At 42.3% G+C, this 25,832-nt stretch overlaps 1 protein-coding gene across 4 annotated transcripts in view; it reads left to right on the forward strand.

The window, feature by feature from the left end:
• LOC119184731 (uncharacterized) overlaps positions 1-25,832 on the forward strand; it is a 74,592-nt gene that overhangs the window by 20,920 nt on the left and 27,840 nt on the right. The window contains exons 1-5 of one of the 4 annotated variants that reach the window (XM_075869830.1): positions 5,672-5,903; positions 8,351-8,430; positions 8,517-8,816; positions 14,055-14,252; positions 22,886-23,851. In XM_075869830.1, coding sequence (XP_075725945.1) covers positions 8,413-8,430; positions 8,517-8,816; positions 14,055-14,252; positions 22,886-22,936 — 567 coding nt within the window. In that variant the 5' untranslated portion in view covers positions 5,672-5,903; positions 8,351-8,412 and the 3' untranslated portion in view covers positions 22,937-23,851. Of the gene's footprint in view, positions 1-5,671; positions 5,904-8,350; positions 8,431-8,516; positions 8,817-14,054; positions 14,253-22,885; positions 23,852-25,832 lie in introns of those variants that run through there. The other 3 variants (XM_075869829.1, XM_037434028.2, XM_037434026.2) reach the window with 3 other exon arrangements.

Raw genomic sequence — 25,832 nt, forward strand, 5'->3', positions numbered from 1 at the left:
AGTGGCGGCGATGAGGTGTCAATGTTTCTTTTTCGTGGAGCAGGGCGACTTGACAGAGCTCGTACAGTCTCGACAGAAACTACCTTCGCGCACTGGTCCACGTGTGTTTTTTTCTACATTTTTTTTTCGTTTTTTAGTTATGTCAGTGCTATGACACTTGCGCCGCGTACTCAATGCGTGCGACGATGACGGCACAATTTCTGACGTCACTCTCCAGCCAAGACCACTGGTGCTGCTTTTGAATTTAGTAGAACAAGCGCTTATCTATCTACGATGATATCTTGGTGCACAATGCCCCTTTCTTCCTGTCGTTTCTTTCAAAAAGCTCCTGAACGTATATTATGACTTTTTGCACAACTGCTTTCTTAGTTGTCCTCCTGTTACATCCTACTCATCATCTTGCTCTAAGCTTCTTTTTTTTCTCCCTCTCGTGCATGCAGTATGCTTTCTGTAACGTGGAGCCGAATTTGGCTATGTATACCTTTGATTGTTTGCTTTATTTTTGCTACTATATACTTACACAAACAAAATCACTTCGCTTTACTCTTCTGCATCAAGGATGCTTGTAACAGAACGGCTTTTCAATTTAAGTTGTGATTTTTTCCCTTGTTCAGTCTTCCCTAATGTTTAACTATTACTAGTTTTCAGGTAATCGTTGCTATATAACCATCAATGGCGTCAATAGCGACGTTGCCCCACGATAACTTGTGCAAGCATGCTGCAACGCACTCTTATTTTTTTATTTTGGTATGACCGGGTCTATGTCAAAAAATACGTTGACCGCTTGACGTAAGTCACCCGCCATGTTTTGTAAACTCCGAAATTGTCTCAGATTTCGCTACAACAATACGCGCAAATACTGCGGCAGCAGCTTCAAGTCGATGGAGGCAAAATGCTGATGACGCATCTACTTTGATTTATAGACCGTTAAGGAATACCACAAATTGAAAATTACCAGGGCGCTCCACTTCTGCGTTCATGATAATCTGATCGTAGCTTTAGGAGTAAAAAAAGTCCACAAATAATATTTAGCTTACGCAAGCTCTGCGTACTCCTGTTCATTCGCCAGCTTGGGTGGGTAGCAGAAATAACACTAGAAGGTGCGATCAGTGCTGTATAAATAAAAGACATACTTTGCCAATGACCACCTAACCGAAGACAGACTGTACCTGTAGCTGCTCACATAGTAGAGTGTGCTTTGTTTTTACTTTGAATTACTTAGTTTTCTGGGTACAACTTATCTCTCTAGCGAGATTAATTTCTGCTGGAGTGACTGCCGCTTTCTTCATAGTCATCACAAAGTCACGTGCTATAGGTCATAGGTATCTTTGATGTGTACATGTTCTTTCGCTCGAGAAAATTGATTGCAAGTAAATGAGAATATATATAAGGAATGCTCTCCTCCGCCAGATAAGAAGAATAAGAAAAGTGATGGCAGCTTTATGCATTTTACGCATAAGTCTGCCTTTTTATGCACAATGTTGCACAAAAATGCCGATGGCAGCGTTGTAGGTCTTGTACACTGGAGATTTGGTGTAGCAAAATAGACACGCTGAAAGTGCACAGTGGTATTCATGCCATCATGCGAAGGCTTAAGTAGCCACTCGTGATGAGTTCGAAGGCTTTTTATTGAAGCTCGTCTGATCGTATGACAATACGCGAGCTGGTCGGCAAGATAAACAAGGACTCCCACCAATCACAGAGATGACGAGCAACAAGCCCTGTCAGCAAAGTGTCTACAAAGCTGTCATGTTAAGAAGCTATAACGAACCCTTATAAGGTCTACGAAAGCAAACTAATTTACGTTGGGACTAAACTTTTAGATATCAAACACATTTTTTCAAAATGAAACTAGGCATATTCCAGAAATTTTCAAGCCACCGTTCTCGCGCCTACGTTTTCGCTGTAAGAATAATGGGGTTTATAATAACAGTTTTGCGAGTGTATCAAACTATCTTAGGATAAAACTGACAGGTATCGTACCGGATACAATCTTTGCGGCAGTATCTTGTATCTGTATTTCCCATACATTTTGCCTGAGTATCTTGTATTGCGATACAATATCAAAGTATCTTTGTTTAGCCCTGGTCAGCTTGAATTCTTATATGGGAAGAATGAAATATTAGGTCTAGAAGTCAAGGTAATATTTCCTTTTGTTTATTCATTAAGGCAAAAAAATATCTTGCCATTGGTCTTGAAATGTGTCACGTCGACGCGTCTAACATGGTAATGTCTCCTGAAACGTGATGATCAGCAGCAATAAGCAACCTAATAAAAATAAATACGTGTTAGCTCTCCTCTCACGAAGGCTGCATAAATATTATGCGTTTCAAGCCATTTCAAAACACGTGGTGCGTGACACATCTCCGTAGTTCATGTGTACAATTGTATACATCTTCCTTAAAAAAATATATTGCGTCTCCTCATGTGACAGCAACTCAAATTTCATTTATGATGGTGAATATGTTTGATAGCACCAAGCACACTCATTTGTCCACCTCGATGCTGTCGTGCTGTACAAGCAGAGACACTTACACATTGCCACTCACTGAAATCCGCCTTCTCAGGGTAGAGAGAAGTTCTTGCGTGTTCTGCATCATTGGTTATAACGTCACCTCAACCAGTGGACCACCTGGTGGAACGTAGACCGACATGGGCTGGGACAGTGAAAAAGATGGACGCTAAGCTGGAGAGGGCAGATGAATCCCCATTCAACTGCCCATTTCAAAAAAGGCATTTCTTAATGTAATGGTGGTTTTTGGACGTTAGACCTCACATACCAAACAAAAAAGACATTTCTTACGAAAAGTCGTATTTATGTCATTTATAAAGTGTCCTTGGCGTCAGTGTTCAACCAACATGTCTATCGCAATCCACAAAACTTCAAAATGGCTGAAATCTGGACACCCTTTAGTAACTGAAACGCTTTTAAATCCATTTTTATGTTTATAATATTATTCGTCGAAGAGACGCCGTTGTAGAGGGCTCCGGAAGTTTTAGACACGAGGTGTTTTCTAACGTGCTCCTAAGTCTAAGCACACGGGCCTCAAGCAGTCTTGCCTCTATTGAAACTGCAGCCGCCGCTCCTACGATAGGCTTCAACCCATAGTGGCTGCCTAAGGGGTTTTAAAGAAAGAATGCTTCTGACTGTAGTGGCGTCTTGGACTTCCCCAAAGAAAGTATCATGAGTAATTAACAGACAGTATTCCTAATGCAGTTATAGAGAATGCTATTTGCAGCAATGGCGATAAAAATATGAAGAAAATTAAGTGGAAAAAAGTTTAGCATACCACTGTCTAGGATTGAACTTGCTACCTTCAAGCTAGGCGTCCGTTGCTCAAGACGTTGTTCATTGGAGCAACAGAGAAAATAGGGCAAGTGACATTTCTGGTGGCACAAAATATTTCAAGTAGCACGTTCCTTCCTCGCATGAAAGATAGGCTGGTTGTTTCACTTCTGCTTGAGAAGCTATCAACGGCCGGCTTGGCACGTGGGATAATCTTATCGCACGGGCCTTTCGCGCGATAGCGGTGACTGGCTCGTGTTTTGTAAGCTTCAGTCGCATTTCTTTCCATCACTTGTGCGCTTAGATACAGTGCATGTGTCATTCTTTTCTTGTTCCGTCCTCATCGGTACACGCTGTTTTAGCATCAACATAAAAAAGCAACCAGCCCAACATGTGTTATTTCATAATGAAGCAAAACCCTCAGAAAGGATGCCGGACGAGCGCTTCGTATACAGCAACTCACAAGTTTTATTGCAAAACAAAGACCTATATAAGCATGACACACATGTACATCAAATTAAACCACTCCTGTTATCAACAACAGCGTGGTGTAACAAAATGAGCTCTCCCATAATCGATGGCACTTAACCGAAAAAAAAACATGCGTCAAGCCCTCCCCCCTCCCCCAAAAAAGCAAGGAAATAAAACAGAAAAGGCAAGCGCACTGAGTCAGTGCCCACTTAGGTGACCATTTAATAAAGGCAGTTGTTATGAGAAATAATATATCAATTATTTAGTAGTGCACTTGGCATAAGTGTTTAAGGCAACATGTCAATCGCAATCCACAGAATGACTGATATATGAATGCCCGTAATTTAATAAAACGTTTTTTTACTCCACAGTCATACTTGAAATGTTAATCTTTATTTCTGTTTAATAGTGCGTGGAGCATACCACGGGAAAAGGGATGTTATCTATTTGGGCTTTAACAACACATGTTAGGGTAACGGCAACGACACAAACCAGCCAAGAGTGCCTAAATAATTAATACCCATGCCGGACTACGGCAGCCAATTGTAGACCGGGCCACAGTCGAAATGTCTAGCAGCGAAATATTTCAGAACTCTGTTCCAGACAGTTGTCGTGTATAATGAGTGCCTCACAAAGTTATTTTCTCACGAAATTGATGTATCGACGTGAGTGCGAGTCACAATGCCGAAATAGACGACAGGGTAACTTTAATAGGCCTAACGTATCACCAATTTTCACCTCGCCAATTCTCAGCCAAGCTCATTTTCTACTTTGCGTTTCTTCATTTCATTTCGCTCCTATTCCCAATAAACAACTTAGGAAATCTTAGTGCACCAAAATGCTGAGTAGCTAGAATTCCTTCAATTGCGAGCAGCAGCATAAATACAATATTGATATATTAGAAGTATTTCTACTTAAAAGAAGGTGTCTGACTTTCAGCATATTTAGACTTGGCTTAGTGGATGCCTTTTTGTGAGAGAGAATTGATAACTGGTGAGTGCAAGCGTGAGTAACAACCGCAGCCAGTCATCGCCATGTTTATGCATGCCAACAAAGAATCGCTAATAATTCTTATGAGTGCGGTACAAGAAGTTGAGAGCAATTAATGCAGTGTCTTATAATCACGAAACGTGGCTTACCTTACAACGTAAAAAAATTGAGTATTTGGGGAGTGTTTCAGCTGCTCAACAATAGGTTGAGCACCAAAATGCTGTGTATCTACCACGTGCACATATGGCCAGCTACCAACGTTCATTTTTCTTGCATACTGCCGGAGAATGAAATGCCCTACCACCCGATATCACCCTCATCACCGACATTGCTCAATTCAAAGCCGCCATTGAAGACCATCTTTCAAGTCATGAAACCTAACCGGACCCGCCAGTTTTTTCGTTCACCCCCCCCCTCATGTAATGTCCCACCAGGGACCTTTGAGGTATTATGCATAAATTGTTATCTACTTCGAGTACTTTCCTCGCGCTGCCAGCTTGGTTCCGGTACTGCGCGGTCGCAAACTGCGCGCGCGTTATCAGTGTGTCATGGCATTCCTGACAGCAAAGTGGCTAGTTCCGGGTTTGAAGAAAGTAAATGCGAGCAAGTCAATTGACTACTATTGTTGCGTAGCGGAACTACTCATAGAATACTCAAACTTTTCTTAGAGTGTAACACACCAAAGTTTTTATTATTCTTCCGTGTTTGTTTTGATAATTGTACGAGCAATGCACTCAAGCATCTAACAAGATAAGGCTAGATACACAAGGGCAAATGAAATTCAAGGTGATGGTTTTGACAACAACAAAAAAGAAAACGTAAGGTGCTCCTGAAGTTGTGATATTGAACTGCATGTAGACCTTATTTTATGGAGGATCACGTGGCCCAGCAAAGGAGTTGCATGATTTCCCTGAAGAGAAGGGAGTCACACACGTGACTATTTCCGTAACCTTCAGCTGTGCTGATATACTCAAGAGCGTTTCTCGACTGTCTAAAGTCCATATATCGCTGCAGCCGCCAGCGATGGCGTGAAGAGCGCTGTTATCAATGCGCTCCTGCCACTTGTGCTGTGCTTGCTTCCTTCATTTTTGTTCATCTCCTGCGCCATTTTCATCGCCCTTCCATTCAACTGTGGCGGAACGTTTATTCAGCCTGAGTAAGTTAACTCACCTTTCGAGAATGTGGCTTTCTGTTATCTCTCCACAGCAGTGCATGTAACGCGGCTGGTTGCTACATGCTTAGACGGGAAAAATAGTGCTAGACTGGGCACAGTGAAAGAGCGGCACACAGGCGCGTCCCGGCAGTGTTCCTTCTGGCTCAATTTATCTGTCGATTGCACTGAAATCTCTTGTGAGGTTAGTGTCCAGCGCGTGGCATTGCTACTTATCAATAAAATCACCTCAATAACAAGTTCTTCGGGCAATGTTGCAGTTATATTTTGCTGGCGAAGGATTAAGCAATGGGCGGATGATTGCGCCTTGGGTAGAGGGCCAGAAGTTCACACAAACTTTCTCAATCGTAATTGAATATGGCGCTTAGTCAGCTGCGTTTACTTTAGGTAGGTGTTTCAAGGCGGTTACCAAATGAGCTACAGCGGCTGTAATCCCTCCGTCTACTTTGGTCACCTTTAAAACTTTAAAATGGTGGGCGGGACGACCACCACTGGTAGAACTTTGGATGCTTTTTTTCGCAGGCAGCATGTATTCGTGCCTTCCAGTGAAAACTTTCCTTTTGTCTTTTTTCTTTTTTGCATTTACATTACAATTACTTCTACTAACGAACGGCATCTCCTATGGTTTCCTCGGCATCAATGGCCTAGTTTTCGCTAGTACAGTTGTGGAAAGAAGTCCACTTCACGGAGTGATAGTTCGTGGGAAAAAGAAAAGTTTCTCACCACTAAAGCACAATGCATGACGTTTGTGTGCAGTTATCATGTGGTCATAATTTTGTATTTTGATCCGTTGTGTGACCACTTTATTCGTCACGAGGAATTCAAGTGCTAAAAAGCAATATGTCCAGTAATACGTTGAGTGAGAGGCCTTTGTGCCGCAGCGGGTGTAATCAGGTTGATGATGATGACGATTGTTATGCCGATGACCTTTAGTCAGAATGGCAAGTTTTGTGAGCTTTAGAAATTTTTATTTATTATTCTTTAAATGAGTTGCAGGAAACAGTTCGTCGCAAATGGCCCATTAGGCTCATATGTTGCCACAATAGACTGAGTTTTTCCCTAATTTATTTCTTGAAGACTGTCGAGGGTTCAACACACAACACGTGTATTGAGGTACTGATCCTACTCAAGGTTTTGTATGATTTCGGGTATTGTTACGCATTACCTGGTTTGTTAATGAAATGCACGTGGTTTACTAACGTCAGTGGCTTCTTTCACGTGGAATATACTAATGTATTGTGAAATACACGTTGAATATGCAAGCAGAGTTTGTATGCAGAGAAAATTCAGTCGCGAAGCCCCTGTATCGCCTTCCTCTCATGAAGCTGAAGCAGCGGTAAATGGTCGTGCTACGCAGCTCGAACCTACGAGGACAACCGTAGGCCCTTGAACAAGCCCGTGAGGCAGCGAGAAGGCACCGTGCCCGAGCATTCTCGGGTCCACGAATGAGCACGTGTGTTTTTAGCAAGGTCTTTACTACCACCAGCACAGCAACGTGAACTGTTTTCTTCCCCCAGCATTCACAAGGGCATGCGTTTGCGGACAGCATGGCTTTCCGAGAGCTTTGGAGCAAGATACCTCGCTTTGCTACTCTTTACGGTTAAGCAGAATCTGTAGAAATTAGATCATGACGCACGCAGTTGCATTAACACGGTAATAAGAGTTCCATTACAACAGGTGGCTCCACTCAAGCAAGGTTTCTCAAGAAATTTGTCTGATAGCGGGCAGAAAGTTTATTCACGCAACTATTTTTACTGTAGTTTAGCTTCCGACCCGCCATAGTGGCCTAGTGGCTATAAGAAACTCTGCTGCTGATCCGCAGGTCGCGGTATCGAATCCCTACAGTGGTAGTCACACTTCCAATGGAAGGGAGATTCGTTGAAACCCGTGTGCCTAAATTTACGACACCTGAAAGAAACCAGGGAGTCCAAATTTCCCCAGAACTCTGCTACAGCGTCTCTCATATTCATATATATGCACCGTCCACTGACCAGAAGGGACTGCGCTGCTCACACTGCCCAGTCTGAAAGTTGCCAACATTGGCCGTTAGGGCCAATGTTAGCAACACGTTTCATTTTCTACGACAACTGCCAGGTGGCGCTTATGTCTCACGTGTGACGTGATTTGATGCACTCGTTCACCTCCGCTGCACGCTTTAGGCACTCTAACGCAGCTCCTCCAGAATACCATTCACCGATTTTCTTGCGCAGAACATCAAATAAATGTCTTGTTCATTCTCTCCACGCGCAAGACTGTCGTCTTTCGATGACGTTTGCAGATTACATGCAAATACGGGGCCAATTTTTTTCATCCACTTGGCTATGCTTTTCGGCACTGTAGTCAGATTAGAAAACTCTACTGCTTGGTGCCTATAACAATTTCGGAAGGAAAACTACCAAGAGCGGTATAACATAATATTTCTACTTCTACAGGTCTGTACGACTCAAAGGCGAGTTTCCAAGTTGATTAGACGTGGAAGAGTGAGAAGCCTAAAATGACCTATCTACCAATGGTGAGATAATTTTTTATTTTTTGATTGTGGAATGATTTCCTTAATTAAAGTTGATTTTCACGAAGGGCAATTTTTTTCACTCCCAGGAATCAAAGCCAAATGGCATGAACTTGCCAGACGGCATTCATAAGAAGAAGCACGAAGAGCAGAAACCGATGTGCGATGTGTACTTGGTAGTATGGAGACCTCCACCAAGCCGAAAATGGAAGTCTTGGTTCTCAATTAGATCGGACTGCTGCGACACGTCTTCACGCGCAATGCAGCATTGGGGGCTGCGATTTCACTGGAAAAATGGCGCTTCGTTTCTGCTTGAAGCTGTGGAGAAAGGCGGCAAACTCGTTGGACAGATGCAAAACAACGACATAGAGTGTGAACCACTGCAACAGGTAAACATTCCAAATAGGACTACCTTCAAAAACTCAGTTTTTTATTTGCATGATTGCGTTTACCTAAGGGCTCCGCGAAACGTTCTCGTTCAAAAAAAGTAGCCCGCAAACAGTGACGCGGGTTCTTCAAGGTAATTGCCACTGCATCAAGGTGTGGCTTGCCTATTCTTCGTTTTCGCTCGTTCCTCTACACTACGCATTATTATGTGGTGCTGATGGGGATATGTCACGTGTCTAGCTCTTGCGGGGTATTCAATAATATGACCAGAGGTGTATTTATATGCCGGGGTCCACCAAGACCTCAGTGACCTATTGACGTCGCAAGTATGGTGATGTAAAATTACCACTAGGAAACGAGGAAGCAAAGTTCTTCAAGATGACTTTCTCCCGCCGGGTGTCGAACCTCTGGCTTCTTCGGAAAATACGAAATGCGACCGACGCTCTGCCCATTGAGATATAGATGCATTTGCTGCGATTGGCACGGAGGCGCCCTACATCTTTCGCACTTCTTTCTGGCTCCGTGCTATCTGTCGGCGAAGCAGGGCGGTGCCGCCGTCTGTGAGCGCTCAAAACAAGTATTGCGGTATGACTATGGCCTCCTGGAGGGCTAGTATGGGGCGTGTTTCTCTCCACCTATTCTAATTGCCGCACTTTGCAGCAAAACCAACGTAAATCGCCTCATGTTCCCGGCTACCATGAGAGGGTGCATTCTATGTGGATTCGGCCTAGGTTGAGAATGAAGGGGTGCTGGGAGAACTACAAAATGGTTTCCGTAAACAAAGGAGGTTAGAAAACGATCTGTTTTCATTAATGCAGTGTATTGAAATTGCGGAAAGAGAACATGAGCCCCTGTGAATGGCACTTATATATATCAAGGGAGTGTGATCTAAGAAGACTGGTGGAAGATGCTGGACACACTAGATGTGAAAGATCAAACAACTGATCTTCTAACAGATATTTTTAAAAGTAACAAGGTAGTTATAAAAGGGAAAGAACAGGTATCTGAATCTTTAGAAATACAAGGCGGGCTTCGACAGGAATGTTCGTTGTCACCTTTGTTATTTATTCTGTATCTACTGGAATAGAAGGCAAATTACAGGGGAGTCGACTCGGCTTCAGCTTCTCTCTTGATGACATGCTTTGACCGCAAATAACACACACACAAAGTAAGAGAACACTCAACGACAACCACAAGCGGCACTTTCCTTTACTTGTGTGAGTGTGCCTTTACTTTGTGTGTGTGTTACATGCGGCCAAAGCGTGTCATTAAGCAAGTATCAACTAGGCCAACAATCAGTATTGTTACAGCTTCTCTTTTTCTAAACAAGAAAAACACGTCGAACAGCCATGCCAGCATTGATTTATGCATATGATACAGTAATAATAGCCGAGAAAAACAAAGATATACAGGAATTTATATACATCTAATGTAGTGAGAGATTGGTTAAATTTGATGTTCAGAAAAGAAAAATTGGCAGTTATGATTTTAGTGATAATGAAGGCAGTGAGCATAAAATACAGGAAGTCGTGCTAGAAATAGTGAACCAATGCAAATATTTGGGCGTATGGATAAAACATAGCGGGGCCGAGTACCTAAAAAGCACGAAAGATACGTAATGACTAAGGGTAAGAGAAATGCAACTGTAAAAAAAATAGGGCACCATGGAACTACAATAGGTGTGACGTTGTGAGAGGGATTTGGACCAGTCGAGCAAGATTGTCGGCAATAATGTTGACACGTTCAATCCGTAACATGTTTTCTGACAAATTACGCCCAAACTTATGTCCGATGGTACTACTTCTCCCACGGAAGTTCCTATTCAAAGGCCTTCATGAAACATTTGTTTTTTTGTTCTCTGATTGAAAAAGCACACCTTTAACGCCTTCTGTGCTGGTTGCATTTATAGTTAGGGAGTTCAATAAACCTTAGCTGTATGTCTGTTCTGGAGTATCAATGACAGTACGTATTGACTCTGTAACGTTTCTAAAAGTCAGAAATAAACTGGTGTCGTCTGCGTATAAGCATATTGCGCTCTAGTGCTGATGTTCGTTAAAACGTTTATATAAATGTTAAACTATACCGGTCCTAGTATGCTTCCTTGCATAACCTCAGAACGTACTGATAATTCGTGTAATAGTATGTGCCTATAACAGCAGTTTTATACCTATACTTCAGATAACGTCACATGAAACTCAGACAAGTTTCCAGAAAACTGTGTATATCACACTTTGTCAGTAAAGTTTTATTACTTACGGCACCGAAAGCCTTTGAAAATCTATTAATATGCCAAGGTCAAGATAATTTCTTCAAAGCCTCGCAGAAATATTTCTGTTTGGATCAGTATATGCAAATTCAGTTGGGCGACCTTTTCCCAATTCAAATTAAAAATCTCTAAGCAGATCGTGAATGTTAGACAACGTGGTTACAATTAAATTTACCACCTGTTAGGACATCGCTGAGGAGATTGATATCAGCCTATTGTTAGAGACCTTACATTGTTCAATGTATCTTCTTATATTAGTCCCAATAAGGGTGGCGCAAATATACAGCAAAAAAAGCCCGTTCTAGAATATATACACACCATCATAGGCTTTGCCTGTCGCACAATTTGAGCCCACATTTCCAAATGAACGCGAGATTATATAAAACATAAAATTGTTCTTTCTCATCACATGCAAGCTGCGCCAACAGCGCGGCAGCCCTTTGGGTCCTCTGTGGCAGCTCTGCGGTGAGGAGAACAGAGCGTGCCATGCCCACCTCTCATAACACGCTCTCCCCGTGCGATCAGGGCAGCCACAGATAAACACGCCGCGTGCCCGCTATATTGAAGACCAAAGCAGGATGCAGTTGAAGCATGGCGTCTGAGATGGCGTGGCAATGAGCACTCTTAGGTGTTATTGTTAAAGCTTCTCGACAGCAGTGAAAAACGCTGACACAGCGAGCATCGGAAAATTGCCGATGCGTTCATCTTGACTTTCGCTCCATGTTAGCTTAAGCCAAGGAGGATTAAAACAAAGTTGGTGGAGTGGAAGCTCCCGCTACGCCTTACCAGAGGAAGTGAAGCCAGCTTTTGCCACTGCCAAGATGGCGGAAACATGTTCTTTGTGATAGTGCCCACTTAGAGATCAAGTGGCCTTCATACGTTAGGGTAAATGCTACGTTAGTTCTATATTAAAACATAGTTGTTTCCGACGAAATAACACACAAAAACGAGTATGAGAGACGGAACTTCCCAATAACTTTACCTCCGAAAAGAGGCTAAATAAGGAAAAGTTGTAACACTAAGACGCACTTGGAGCGCTGCGTGACCCGAAAAGTTTCCACATTGCAGCCGTTGGGCGTGCGAGGGATACGCTCTGTTCTTAATCGTTTAATGGTGGCACTTTACCATGCTCCTAGTAAAATGGCCGCCACAGCCGCCATCTTGACAGAGGCGCGGCTTCACTCCTAGGCAATGATTTCCACTCCAGCAATTTTTTTTACCCTCCTTGGCTTAGGCCGTGCAGCTTCCACATGCACTAACGATGTTTAACCACTGACTACATCGAGTGTGATGATACCGGCCTATTGATTGAAACTTGCTGCAGCATGCAATGCAGCAAGGCAACGATATCGACAGGTGAATGTCTTGCTTGCTTTGGTAAAGCAAATCATAATCCAGTAGAATGTAGAACGCCGGCATGCATCCGCCGCTTAAGCTACGCGCCTCTGCGTACCGCGTTGCTGAAGCACAGTATGCATGAGCGCTCGCGTTTCAGGAGCGCACGCCGAGCTGTTTTTCTGCAAAAGTGATGTTCTTTGAAGATGTCATATCGAGTAGTGGTGTTAAGTGTCTCCTTGTTTATGTCATTAACAATGCACTGCTTTCAGGTATATGTGAATGACTTTTATCAGAAGAAGTAAATCTTCATCATGGGTGGTAGTGATGACGACGGAGACGTGCCGCTAGGCATCAATGTGGCTGTGTCTACACAAAAGGTGCTATAGCAGCGAACCGCCAATAAAAATGTACAATCTCTCGTACTTCACAGTACGATAATTACTATTCATAAGACGACATGTTTTACGATCGTGTTATACCGATTATTATGGTGGAGGCATATGCCATGTTATGTTTTTTCATGTGCTGAGTTGTTACGTGATGTGATGCGGTTTTAGTTGCGTCAGTAAATGTTTCTTGACCTTTTGTCACCTTAAATCACATGGCTTGCATTTGCGCGTTGGAATCTTGTTTTAGTAAAGTGACTAGTTGTTGCGTCATGTGTGATTTATACCACTTGAAACAAGGCTTTATTCACGTGACAAGGCACGTGTTGGTACCTATCTTGGACACGCTATTTTGTGTTGTCCTGGTATTATTCAATGAATTTGAATGTTACGAGAGATTAGTTACGGGGTTTGCGTCACGTGGCCAGATGTTACGTGATGCAATGTATTGTAGCTCTGTGACTAGTTACGCGATGCTCAGTGATTTAGGTCTCGTGGGGAAGTGTTAGGTGATATTAGCTGATCGACTCACGTAGCTAGTTTCGTGAAGGCACAGGATTTTATTCTCTGCGTTTTATGTCTCTGCAGCGCTAGATAAGAATGAGTGATCGACTCACGTGACTAAGTTACATAAATAGACAGGATTTCGGCCGCTTGACGTTACTGTGAAGTGCTGTTAGATGATCGACTCACGTCGATAAATAATGAAGTCACAGGACTTTAGCGATGCACCTTGATTTTACGCGACTTTAATCATGCGACTACATATCAAGGTAATAATAGCCAGGTGACTATGCGGTACTTAACGTTTGGTAATTGTAGCTCACTGACTAGATGTTACGTAAATTTGCTCACGTCACTAGACCTGTGGTATAAAGAGATTTTATTTTCGGCTTCTCATGACGGCCTTCTTCTGAGAAAACTAAACACCTATATTTTCAATGCTGGCTACCTTTTTTCCCTTTAACTAATATTGTTGAACAGATGGCACCGTATGCCCTGAACGCAAATCCACACACTCCGAATATGTGAAAAGGATGAAGGGCGACAATAGAAATTTATGTGACTGCTGTTTCACTTTAAAAGAGACAGGGCATGCAAACACGAACACAAAAGGTCAGAACCCCACGAACACTAAGATGGCGTTGTGAAACCCTGAATTCGTTATTGTGTCCGTTTTGGCACGTTGCGTTTTTTAGAAATAATACGCACCAACCTTCTCAGATCTGCGTTATCCTATTTTCTTTCAGATTCCACTCGGATCTCATGAGCTTGACTATGGCGACATAGCAAATGCTTACGGAGAGATGTCAAAGCCAGAGAAGTACGATGTTGTAAAGAACAACTGCCAAGAATGGATAGTGAAATTGTGCAATTTGATGAAGATCTCTGTGCCAAACAAAGTATACACGTTGCGAGAGCTTCTGTCACTTCCTTCTGACACCAAGGTGAGAAATCAGCTATGATATGCTTGCTTCAGTGTGCACAAACATCCTGCTTTGCGATAGTGAAGGCGCTTTGGGCTCCTTTCGTTTTTTCCCGCCAGTTTTCTTCAAATCACGAAAACTCTGAAGTCATGAGGCCCTTTCATGGTATAAAATATGCAAAACTGCAATCACGAGAAGTAAGCTGTCGTTATTGCATGCTAAATCTTTATCATGGCCACAAAGATCATCTTCTTCATTAGCCTGACTACGGCCACTGCTGAACAAAGGCCTCTCCCATGTTCCTCCACTCAACTTGGTCCTGTGCTTGCTGCTGCTAGTTTATACCCGCAAGCTTCTTAATCTCATCTGCCCACCTAACCTTCTGTCTCCCCATAACCCGCTTGTCTTTTCCAGGAATTCATTTGGTTAACCTCATTGAGCAGCGGTTATCCTCTCTACATGCTACATGCCCACAAAGATACTATAATGCAGAACGACACTTCATTTCGTTGTTTTATTCACACAGTGATGTCCCGACAAGGAGAGAGATAGAAAATTAGAGTACAATAAATGCAGCAAGGTTAACCAGGGCTCACCTGATAGGCTAGCTTGCTCTGGGGAAGAGAGAGAGGGAGCGAACATACGTAAAGTGGCATAAGAAAACGAGAAGCTTAGAGACGGCAAAGACCTTTTGTTCTCTTTGACTGCGCCCACCACATTTAACATCGGGTACAGAAATAGCCCGAAAGAGGAGGTAACGAAGAGACGATGCACTCACTTCCAACATAATATTAGGTGAGCTGAAGCGAAACATACATGTTCCCAGTGCGCACAGGCTAAGACACCAGCCTGAACCGAAGAAGCAAATCAAATGAAACTATAACTGGAGGGCGGGTGTACCTTGATGTTGACGAATGAAATACTACACACAAACGTGTTAAGCGGCGTGACACTGTGAGTAGTTCATAAAAACAAAAATTTCCTTCATTGCCACTCCCATTACTCCCCTAAAATAAGTAACTGCAGAGGGACGAACCATTGCTCTCCTATCAGTTGCTTTTTGCGGACCAACAGTTACTCCCTCCAGTTGCTCCCTGTGCACCAACCATTACTCCTACCTTTTGCTCCCTGCGAACCAACCATTACTCCGACAAGTTGCTCCCATAAGACCAACGGTTACTCTTTACCGTTCCTCCGGCGTGTTCGCAGTTACTCTGTGAGCACCAACTGCACATGCTTCCAGTTACTCCTTGTGAAAATGAATATTTATCTCGAGCATGCTTGTCCCACGCTTAACACGTGGCAAGAGCTCCTTGGAAAAGCACTGCTTGTGTGCTGCTTCTAGCACAAAAAGTGGACAATATTGAAAGAAAAAGAAATGTTTAATTGTTTTTCTTTCCTTTTTTTGAAGTGACGTGTGAGCATACGTAGAAGTAGACTTCGCCACACTACAGTCAGATATAACCAAGCGCCATAATACATAAAAGGTTTTCTGCGTCTTCCGAGGAAAAACATTTTTCAATTTCTAGCATAGGGCTGTCTGTCTCATCATTGGAGAGAGAAGGACAACTTCTCCAATTTTGAAAGACTCGAGGTTCGCAAGACTGATGTTTCCATCAGACTAGCGCAGCGGAATGTCTCCGCAGGCATATGTGAAGCATTCACTGCTGCAAGAAAAAATACAAGTGTGAGGTTTAACATGCCAGAATCAATACATAACCATGCATCACACACACTGCAGCAGCGCTTACATTCTAAGATGTCTACTGCAAAACGAAATGTGAAAAAAAGTGGTAGGTTCGGCCAAACGTTACTTGGCAAGCCATAGAAATGCTGATGTGGTAGATGCTCTTCACATGATGTCAAAGATAGCAATATTCTTGAAGAAAATGCGCAGCACCTCAAGAAGGCATATTTGTATCAATTAAAGATGCCCTTAGGTTCAGTTAACTTGTTTCGTATACACAGCTGAGTGACATTTTCACGAGCCCAACCACCAATGGGAATTCTAGGCCAGATCATGTGTGTAGCAAATAACACGTACCGTCAGCTTGAGTTAAAATACATATTTAGCTCGTGGACATAGTTGCTCTCAATTCTACTGTTCGATCATACGCAGCTGGGTAATGTATTGTACAGAACCTGTAGGCACAAGTCAAGCATGCAAAATCTGCTTGAAAGCAACCATTTACAGAGGCTACATGATTTTCTTCAGTATATTTCCTTGAACCTGATGTAAACGGCTGGGCAAAACTATGGACACAAATAAATATAGATCATGCTACTTTCAAAAATGCTTTAAATTCAAGAAACTAGGGTGCACTTGTTCACTCGGTTGACGAGTCACAGCCGCGAGATCTGTGAACGAAGCAATATAGCTTGAGGCATGCACAGATATTCTGATTTTTTGTTAACAGTGTCACAGATAGCTTGCCGATACACATATATCTGAGTGCAAACAATACATGAAGCTTTTATCAGTTCAACGTCTTGTTGGTTCACAGCCAAACAGGTTACTGCTGTGTCGGACAAACTGGAATAAGCACACCGTGGTTTCTTAAAAAAAGCCTTATTAGAAGTTAGCGCCTGGTGTGAATGTCTGCCTATCTATTTTGCACTGCCCTCTACATGTGCCACAAAGACATTTGTCAAGGATGTGCTACCATTCAAGACAACATCGCATACATGGTCAGCGTGATAGAAATAAAAACATTAGTGACACTGCCACCTGTAGAAAGACCATAATACTTCAGGATCTTAGAACAGCAAGGAGGTGCACAAGAAAGTTAAGCCCACTCTTGCAGGACTTTGAACGAGAATTTTTCAGAGTGGGAGAGTTCAATATGCTTTGGCACTTTTAATTCCACGAAACATCTGCAGAAAATAGGGTAAAGGTGAGTCAGGAAACGCTGTTATGAAGGCCTGAGCACGGACAGATTTGTGAATCTAGGCCCAAGTGTTATGCTAGGCGCAAGCCAAAACCCGTGTAAATAGAGGAAACGTACCATTAGTAGCACCAGCGTAAACAAATTTTGGCAGTTAGCTTTCTAGTACAAACAACAATCCCTGCAATGAAAACATAAACATTTAGCTTAACGGTAACAGTGTAAGCACACACACGGGCCAGCGGAGTCATGTCAAATTGTCAGTGCCAGTGTGCCATGATAAAATATTCGCTGGCCAACACATGTGCAGTTTGTCCACCAAAAAGCGATGCTTTCATGTACGTAGTACAAAAAGTCGGCACTTACCGAAATTCACTTGCTTTCTGTACTTTAGCATCCTTGAAGGCATCAATATCTGCAGTATAACCAAATTTCTGTCATGCACCTCAAAAAAGTAGTAAAGGACATGCATCAAATATTGTTTCATTTGGTAGCAGTGAAGTCTGGTTAAGAACAGCCAAGTGGGAATCAGCCTAATTATGTGCATGCGGCAAATCCCAAACGGCGTTATTGAGGTTGTCGAAATTTTCGTCGATTGTTATTGACGTCAAATTGTGACTTCAACGGCTCGCAAAGTTTTCACAGCTCATAAAGATTTCATGATGCAGAATAATGACAACGCTAATGTGAAGCTTCAGCATTGATGATTTTCTTTCATGATATTCAGTTTTGTAAAGGTTTTGCATCACTAAAGAAATCTGAAAGATTTGGGTAATTCCTCCTTCCATTGTTCTGTCCAAAGGCAAAATGCTCGCTTAATGGTGCGCTTATAAAACAATACGTTCAGCGTAGAGGTGAAGCAACTGACGCAGTGATGTAGGCAGACTTTTTCTTTGAGGCGTGCGGGGAGGGGGAGGGGTCGGCTTATCTGAATCGGAGACCGGGCAAGCAATGATGGTCGTCATATTGGGCTCGCTATGCCCGGCCTTCAAAAAATTCCGTGCGCCACCGCCTGGCTATGCCGGTGATGTCATGCGAAAATGATTTGTACACATTCTGGTCTACATACACTTTGCAGCTCTAAAATGTGGGCCCGAAGGCCCCAAATTCCAGCTGTTAACGTTACATAAAGCCAATGAGAGACAAGTACCATTATGAAGGCAGCTACAACCCCGCCCCAATGTTTTTTCAAGCGAGGTATTGTTCCGGAAAGAAACTTTTAACTGCAAAATTACACTGGCACTGCAGGGGTGACTGAGGAAGCAGGAGGGTATGCAGGCAATAATAATACAGGTAATTTAGTTCGATACGGCTAGCAATAGATACGGTGAATAAGCAAGAGCAAATCATTTCTCTTTTGATAGCGCAACCACTCAACAATATATTTGGAGAAAAAACAATGAGCTGGCTGTTCGAGAACTCAATATTTTACACAGCTGTGAACAAGAATAAATTTGGTGTTGAAAACACCGCAACCAATGCTAGACTCTAATTACCCACACTGTGAGAGCAATAAATGTTGCTGGAAATGCAGCTCACCTGCACACTGATGCATGCACAGTCTTTTGTCCAACGACCGAACAGGTTTGCAGATAGCTGAAGACGTGTTTACGTTGTGTTTGTTTTAACCAGCAGCAAAATCCACAACATTGTGCTTTCTAAAGATGAATGCATACTAACCTTCATCACAAATAAGTAGAAACGTAAATCTACGACACACACGCACAATCAAAATATAGCACAAAAGCTCCATGTCCATGTGCTCGCTGACCACAAACCATATGAATATGAGTAGTGCGAACGCGAACCTAGTTGCGCCTAAAAACAAACGTCAAGCAGTGGCAGCACAGGCGTCAGCGCAATGCTTTCAGCGTGTTCTCCTAATACACTTATAAAAAAAAACTTCGGAAAACAAAAAGTGATATTTATTTTTTAAAAATTCATTTTAGTTGTTATTTAGTGCTAGTACTCCTAAACATTGAATAATAATTACTTTGTAAATTACATCGCTTGCTATACTAGCGCCACACTTGTGCGGGCGCAGATAGCGCAGATTTGTCATTCTGCCCTCAAACTGCACGTTGAAGCGTGCTACTAAGTTTCACGGCTGATGAAAAGCGCGTCTAGGTATGCTTTTTTTTTCTCTATGATATATTGGGGGGGGGGGGTCCTTTTTTATGTGTTACGGTGCTTGATCCGCTATTACACCCTTCCCTAGCAGACGAACGGCGTGTCCAGGCTTTTTTATATCCTTATTTTGCACGTGTTTTGCACGTGGTCTGCTCGGAGAGTAACAGTTGGTCTGAAGGACTAAAAACAGCCGTTGCTCCCATTTCGGCCGTTTTTTACTTGAAGTGCATCAAAGGGTTAAACTGGGCTGGCACGCAACAGACCCAGGTTCGATCCCCTCTGTGTGTTTGGTACTAGGTTTTATTCTTGCAATAGCATTTACGGGCACCGGCAGCGGACAACTGCGGCGCCACGCATGACCCGAGCTTCGATCTCACAACAGCTTTTGCTGTAATATAGATCTAGCGAGGTCTGGGTTGAACATGGCATTTATCAGTCGTGATTCTTCCGATTACACGCTAGAAGTCGAGCCAGGGCTCTCTGACCACACTCTCGTAAACATATTGTCACAATTATTAGCCGTAAGCACAACAGAGGAGGAAAAAGCCAGCATTACGAGTGGCACTTTCTGGCGTTCTTCGAGGAAGACGACGTTGCGCGTCTGCTCTTACACTTTTGTGCTTGTGTGTGAATAGAGCCTTGCTGTTCTCGTCGAAACAAAGCCTTGTGTCCTGTTCTTTCCACGTTGCGACAATATGGTTACCGCTTTAACCGCTACAAAAGTATAAGCACGTCTTTGTGGATTCCTTCGAAAACATTTCTCAAGCCATTGGCCCAAGCTTCAACGATTACATGCAAATTTGTTCAATTTATTTTGATGGCAGCAATGCTTAATTACTTTGAAGTGAGTTAAAATATATGTGCCATTATTGCCTAGTACATTTCGACCTAATAAACAGATGAGTGCTAAAAGGCAAACATCTTCGATGAATCACAAAATTATTCAACTAAAACACAGGACAACGAGGAATAAAAAGAAAAGGCAGCGCACTACGACAAAACAAGGCAGATGCAAGACGAGCTCGCAAATGCATCTCATGCAAAGAAGTAATATTATTTCAAAATATCGTCTCTTAACATCATGACAATAACCCTGATAAATTTTGACAGTTTATGAAAGACGGCAAGAAATCAGTTACGCAAATATCAGTTCACGGGAAGCCGATGACAGATAAGAGGGATATAGCTCAACACTTGCACGAGCATTTTCAAGGAATATTTTCCGGGGAAACTGTTGCGCATGTGTCAGCACCATCATCCGAGCCATGACAAGCGAGATCGGTATCGTATGCTGGAGCTTTAATATGCTACCTAACTTGAAAACTAGGCTTCTTGTGCTCCCTCTGAAATCTCTATAATATTCCTCAAGCGATATGCTGAACTGCCTGCCAAATTTCTTGTTTTTACTTCATGTTGCACTCATCACAGGACAATTGCGGAATAAGTGGAAAACCGCTTCGGTTGTCTCTGTGTTCAAGTAAGATGACTGGTAACTTATACAAAGTTATTGTTCATTTACACTAAAATCCAAACTTATGCAAACTTGTTTAGCATCCCCATTGAAAATCCTGCTTTGCTGGATGCTGGAATGGTTGGTTCATATGGTGGAAAGAATAGTGCATATGGTGGAAATATTAGTGGATATGGTGGAAAGTGTAGTGGGCGTAATGGCTGATGATGGCGAGAGTGCGAAAAATGATGACAGATGGTGGCGGTGGCGAGCCACTGGTGTGGACGGTGGAAAATGCCGGCTGATGACGGCTAGATTGGAAAAAATGATGGCAGACGGTGGTGAGGTGAAATGTGTTTGGTGGAAGTCTTGGTCAGCTATGTGGCTAACGGTGGCGTGATGTAAGCTTGGTGGATATTGGTGGCATGATGAAAAAGCACATGACAGTATGTGAAATCATTTATTTGTAGTGTTTCATTCCTAAATGCGCAAAGATGTATAGGTCTACGGTCAAAAGAAACCAAAGCTGCTCATTACGCTTTCTAGCACGTTTACTTTTTTATTCCTTTGGTGTGAACAACGTTTCAATTTTTGTGGAGCGTTGAATATGTGGTTGTGAATAAGTTTACATTTCGCGCACGCACATATATCAGTTTGACACCCGCGATGTGTTTCTTAGTTGTGGTGTTTGAAGTTTAGAAGATTCATTGTGACTATAAACAGCGATAATGAATGTTTCACATCGGCGTGTAGCTGTCGAGAAATGAATGTGCTCCAGTTTGCAATTGCTCCTTTCAATGTTAGAGCAGAATACAGCCGTCACTTGATGTCGCCACGCTAGAAACGCAACTCTGGCAATTCTCGCAAACACTATTGCTTGTGCCGTACTTTTGGGTTAACGAAGTGCGCTCGAATATGCAGAAACTTTCACTTTCGACATACGTCGAGACGAGCCCCAGCGAATTTGATTTTCACCCTACTGTTTTTCCACTATGATCTCCCCCAAAGGTTAGTCGTACCGACCGAGCCCATACAAGTGTTATCGGCGCTTCTGGGTTTCAAAATTCACAATTTTGACGAGTAAAAAATGATAAAATAGCACAGTTGTGGCATCATTTAACCCAAATGAAGCCTTTTACATTGTGTACAATGTCCGCACAAGAGCCCCGCCGCGGTGGTCTAGTGGCTAAGGTACTCGGCTGCTGACCCACACGTCGCGGGTTCGACTCCCGGCTGCGGTGGCTGCATTTCCGATGGAGGCAGAAATGTTGTAGGCCCGTGTGCTCAGATTTGGGCGCACGTTAAAGAACCCCAGGTGGTCCAAATTTCCGGAGCCCTCCACTACGGCGTCTCTCATAATCAAATGGTGGTTTTGGGACGTTACACCCCACAAATCAATCAATGTCCGCACAAGAAGCGACAAACATCGATGCGATGCGCTTGCAGCGCTTCATCAAATGTACGCCTCCCCTCACCGATAACCGCCTGTCACACTCACCCGCCCTTCTATGGCTCCTATGCAGAATACAGACTCGACAATTCGTATGCTTACTGAACCGATATAATAGCATAATGTTTCTGGCGCACTGCATTCGCTTCGGCCAAGCCGTCATGTAGTTGTTCCCAACAATGGAGCAACAGCGATGCGCTGGCACGACTGCGCTCTGTGTTGCGCTAAAACACCACAATCAACTGTGTGGTCGTATCTATTGAATGAAAATAGAATCGTCATAAATCCTGAACAGATATCGTCCTTCGGAAGGAGCGAGAAACGAATATTAAACTTGGCAGTAACCACGAATATACACTATTTGCTCCTCAGTCCACTTAAGGTGTTTTTTTTCTTCCAGTGGTAAATTGTAACAAAAACCTAGCGCTGTTACACTTATTGCAGTGGTAATTGTTACAGGCATCAGTTGTTCGTGTTAAATAAATGTGCAAATTTTAGCAGCAGGTGCAGATCCCATCGATCTTGTATAAGCGACAAACAGAAGTGAAGCTGAACAGTGAGTTTGTGAGTTGACTATTTTCTTAACACCGAAGGTGCCAACTAGCAGCGTGGCGCAGTGGTTAGAGTGTGCAGCTGTGAATCCGAAGGTGGCAGGTTCGTTTCCATGCCGTCGGAACTTTTTTTCAAAGGTGTTTTTTACATTGTTTATATACTATTTTTATTATCTCTTTATTGGCAGCTCGTCAAGGTGGTTCTGGTGCTGCTTCGCGCTCCAGCATTGCCGGTCTGAGCACGCCATCCACCTTCCGCTCCACCATACGCCAGCACACACCATGTGCCACCAACATTTCCATCACCATAATCCACCAACATGGTGGATGATTGAATCCACTATGGTGGAAGTTTTTTCAATAGGGATCTCATTGAATTTCTGGAAAATAACGCTGCAGTATCAAAGCTTAAGCATGGCTCTCGCAAGGGGTATTCAACGAAAACCCAACTAATAATGATATTTTACTCATTCGATTTATTTCTAGGTTCTAACGGCCAAGTATGCGTAATATATTTTTTTATTATAGCAAAGCTTCTGAGAAGGTTCCGCATTATAAACAATTCGTAAAGCTTGAAATTCTGGGCATCCGTGAACACTTCACGAAATGAATTTCTGGTTACTCAACTAACAGCAAGCAACATATTTACATTGGAGGTCAGCTTTCTAAAACCTTGTCAGTCACTTCGTGGGTGCCACAAAGCAGTGTCGTGGGCCCTCTGCTTTTCTTGGCTTATACTAATGATATGGTTAACGTAGTAAGCCCTGGTGTTCAAATCCAGTTGTTGGCAGACGACTGTGCATAGCGCAAGAATTTTTCATTTCGATGACAAAGTGGAGTTCATTGATTGTTTAAAGAGCTTGTTGGAGTTCTGCGAAAAATGGGAAATTTTGTGAACGCTGATGAAACTGTAGCCCTCCCTAAAAAGGGCAAAAAAGCACCCTTGCCTTTAAAATACTGCCTAGGTTCTTCGCCACTTACGAGAGTCTATCGCTTTAAATGCTTAGGTGTTACACTAACTAGTACATGTTAGCGAACAAAGATATCAATATCAGTACTTTCTTTGCATTTAGATAGCTGAAACTGAAATTATTATCAAGTGTCTGGAAAGAATATGGAGTAAAGAACTACGGTTAATTTTCAACAAGTTCTTACGAGTTGACTCTTATGATATAATCAAAGCGAATATCATTTCTCTGCATAGCACACGTAACAAACTGATAATATTTGACCCTTTTCTCTTTTCAACCACACACTTGCGACTGAACCATATCTATACCGGGCATCCACATCAACCAGACCAAAAAGACATCATCCCACTAAAACTTCAATACCTTATTTCAGCGAAACAGACGCTTATAGGTACTCATATTTTTGACGCAGTCTCAGGGTACAACAAATAACTCGGGCATTTTCTTAGTATGTATTTCTATTAAATGCGAAGGCAGTTTTTAGGCGGCCTAGTTGAGGCGTCCGTCGGGATTCTTTCACTGCCCTCTCCAATAAGAAGAGCTGTGGGCTCGCGCGTTTCTAGAAAACGGAGAAACTACCATGTCGTTAACCGTTCGCTCTCTCCTCACTTTGCGCCCTACTTTCCCGTCTACCTGCACCACGATTACGACCATTCACTGGCTAGGTGCCTCTCAAGAACATTGGGAAATTTGTGCCCGAGACGCTGCTGTGAAACGCCAACGTGGACCAGAGAACGCTGTTTGATTTGTTCATTTCATAGTAGTATATGCGAAGCAATTCTTAGCGAACTTTGGTTACTTTGAGCATATCTATCTATCTATCTATCTATCTATCTATCTATCTATCTATCTATCTATCTATCTATCTATCTATCTATCTATCTATCTATCTATCTATCTATCTATCTATCTATCTATCTATCTATCTATCTATCTATCTATCTATCTATCTATCTATCTATCTATCTATCTATCTATCTATCTATCTATCTATCTATCTATCTATCTATCTATCTATCTATCTATCTATCTATCTATCTATCTATCTATCTATCTATCTGTCTATCTATCTATCTATCTATCTATCTATCTATCTATCTATCTATCTATCTATCTATCTATCTATCTATCTATCTATCTATCTATCTATCTATCTATCTATCTATCTATCTATCTATCTATCTATCTGTCTGTCTGTCTGTCTGTCTGTCTGTCTGTCTGTCTGTCTGTCTATCTATCTATCTATCTATCTATCTATCTATCTATCTATCTATCTGTCTATATATCTGTCTGTCTGTCTGTCTGTCTGTCTGTCTGTCTGTATGTCTGTCTGTCTGTCTGTCTGTCTGTCTGTCTATCTATCTATCTATCTATCTATCTATCTATCTATCTATCTATCTATCTATCTATCTATCTATCTATCTATCTATCTATCTATCTATCTATCTATCTATCTATCTATCTATCTATCTATCTATCTATCTATCTATCTATCTATCTATCTATCTATCTATCTGTGTATTTATCTATCTATCTATCTATCTATCTATCTATCTATCTATCTATCTATCTATCTATCTATCTATCTATCTATGTATCTATCTATGTATCTATCTATCTATCTATCTATTTTGCCGCCTACCATTTTTAGCTCTCCTGACTGTCTGGATAGTAGTATCAATAAGAAACTTGGTATGGCATAGCATGACTGTATGAAGAGCATATATGACTAGTCATATATGCTCTTCATACTTATAATCATTATATTAACCATTGTTAATGATTTTTCATCCCCACTTTCATACGTTTGTTCTGGTGTGCCGCAAGAGAGTGTTCTCGGTCCACTGCTTTTTCTTATTTATATTAACGACTTACCAAGTAATTTATCCTCACAAGTGCGCATTTTCGCTGACGACTGTATAATTTACCGAGCAATAACTAGTACTTGTGATCACATAACAATCCAAAATGACCTCGACCTCATCAGCGATTGTTGTAATAGTAGGCTAATGTCCCTTAATTTATGTTAATGTAAAGTATTGTCCTTCTCTCGCAAACATTCAAACTCTGAGTTTTCTTGCTTTATTAATGGCAATCCCGTATCTAGTGCTGACTCTTTTAAATATTTAGGTGTAACCTTCACATCTAACCTTTCTTGGACTAC

This window comes from Rhipicephalus microplus, chromosome 7, assembly GCF_043290135.1.
Source record: "Rhipicephalus microplus isolate Deutch F79 chromosome 7, USDA_Rmic, whole genome shotgun sequence".
Taxonomy (NCBI): domain Eukaryota; kingdom Metazoa; phylum Arthropoda; class Arachnida; order Ixodida; family Ixodidae; genus Rhipicephalus; species Rhipicephalus microplus.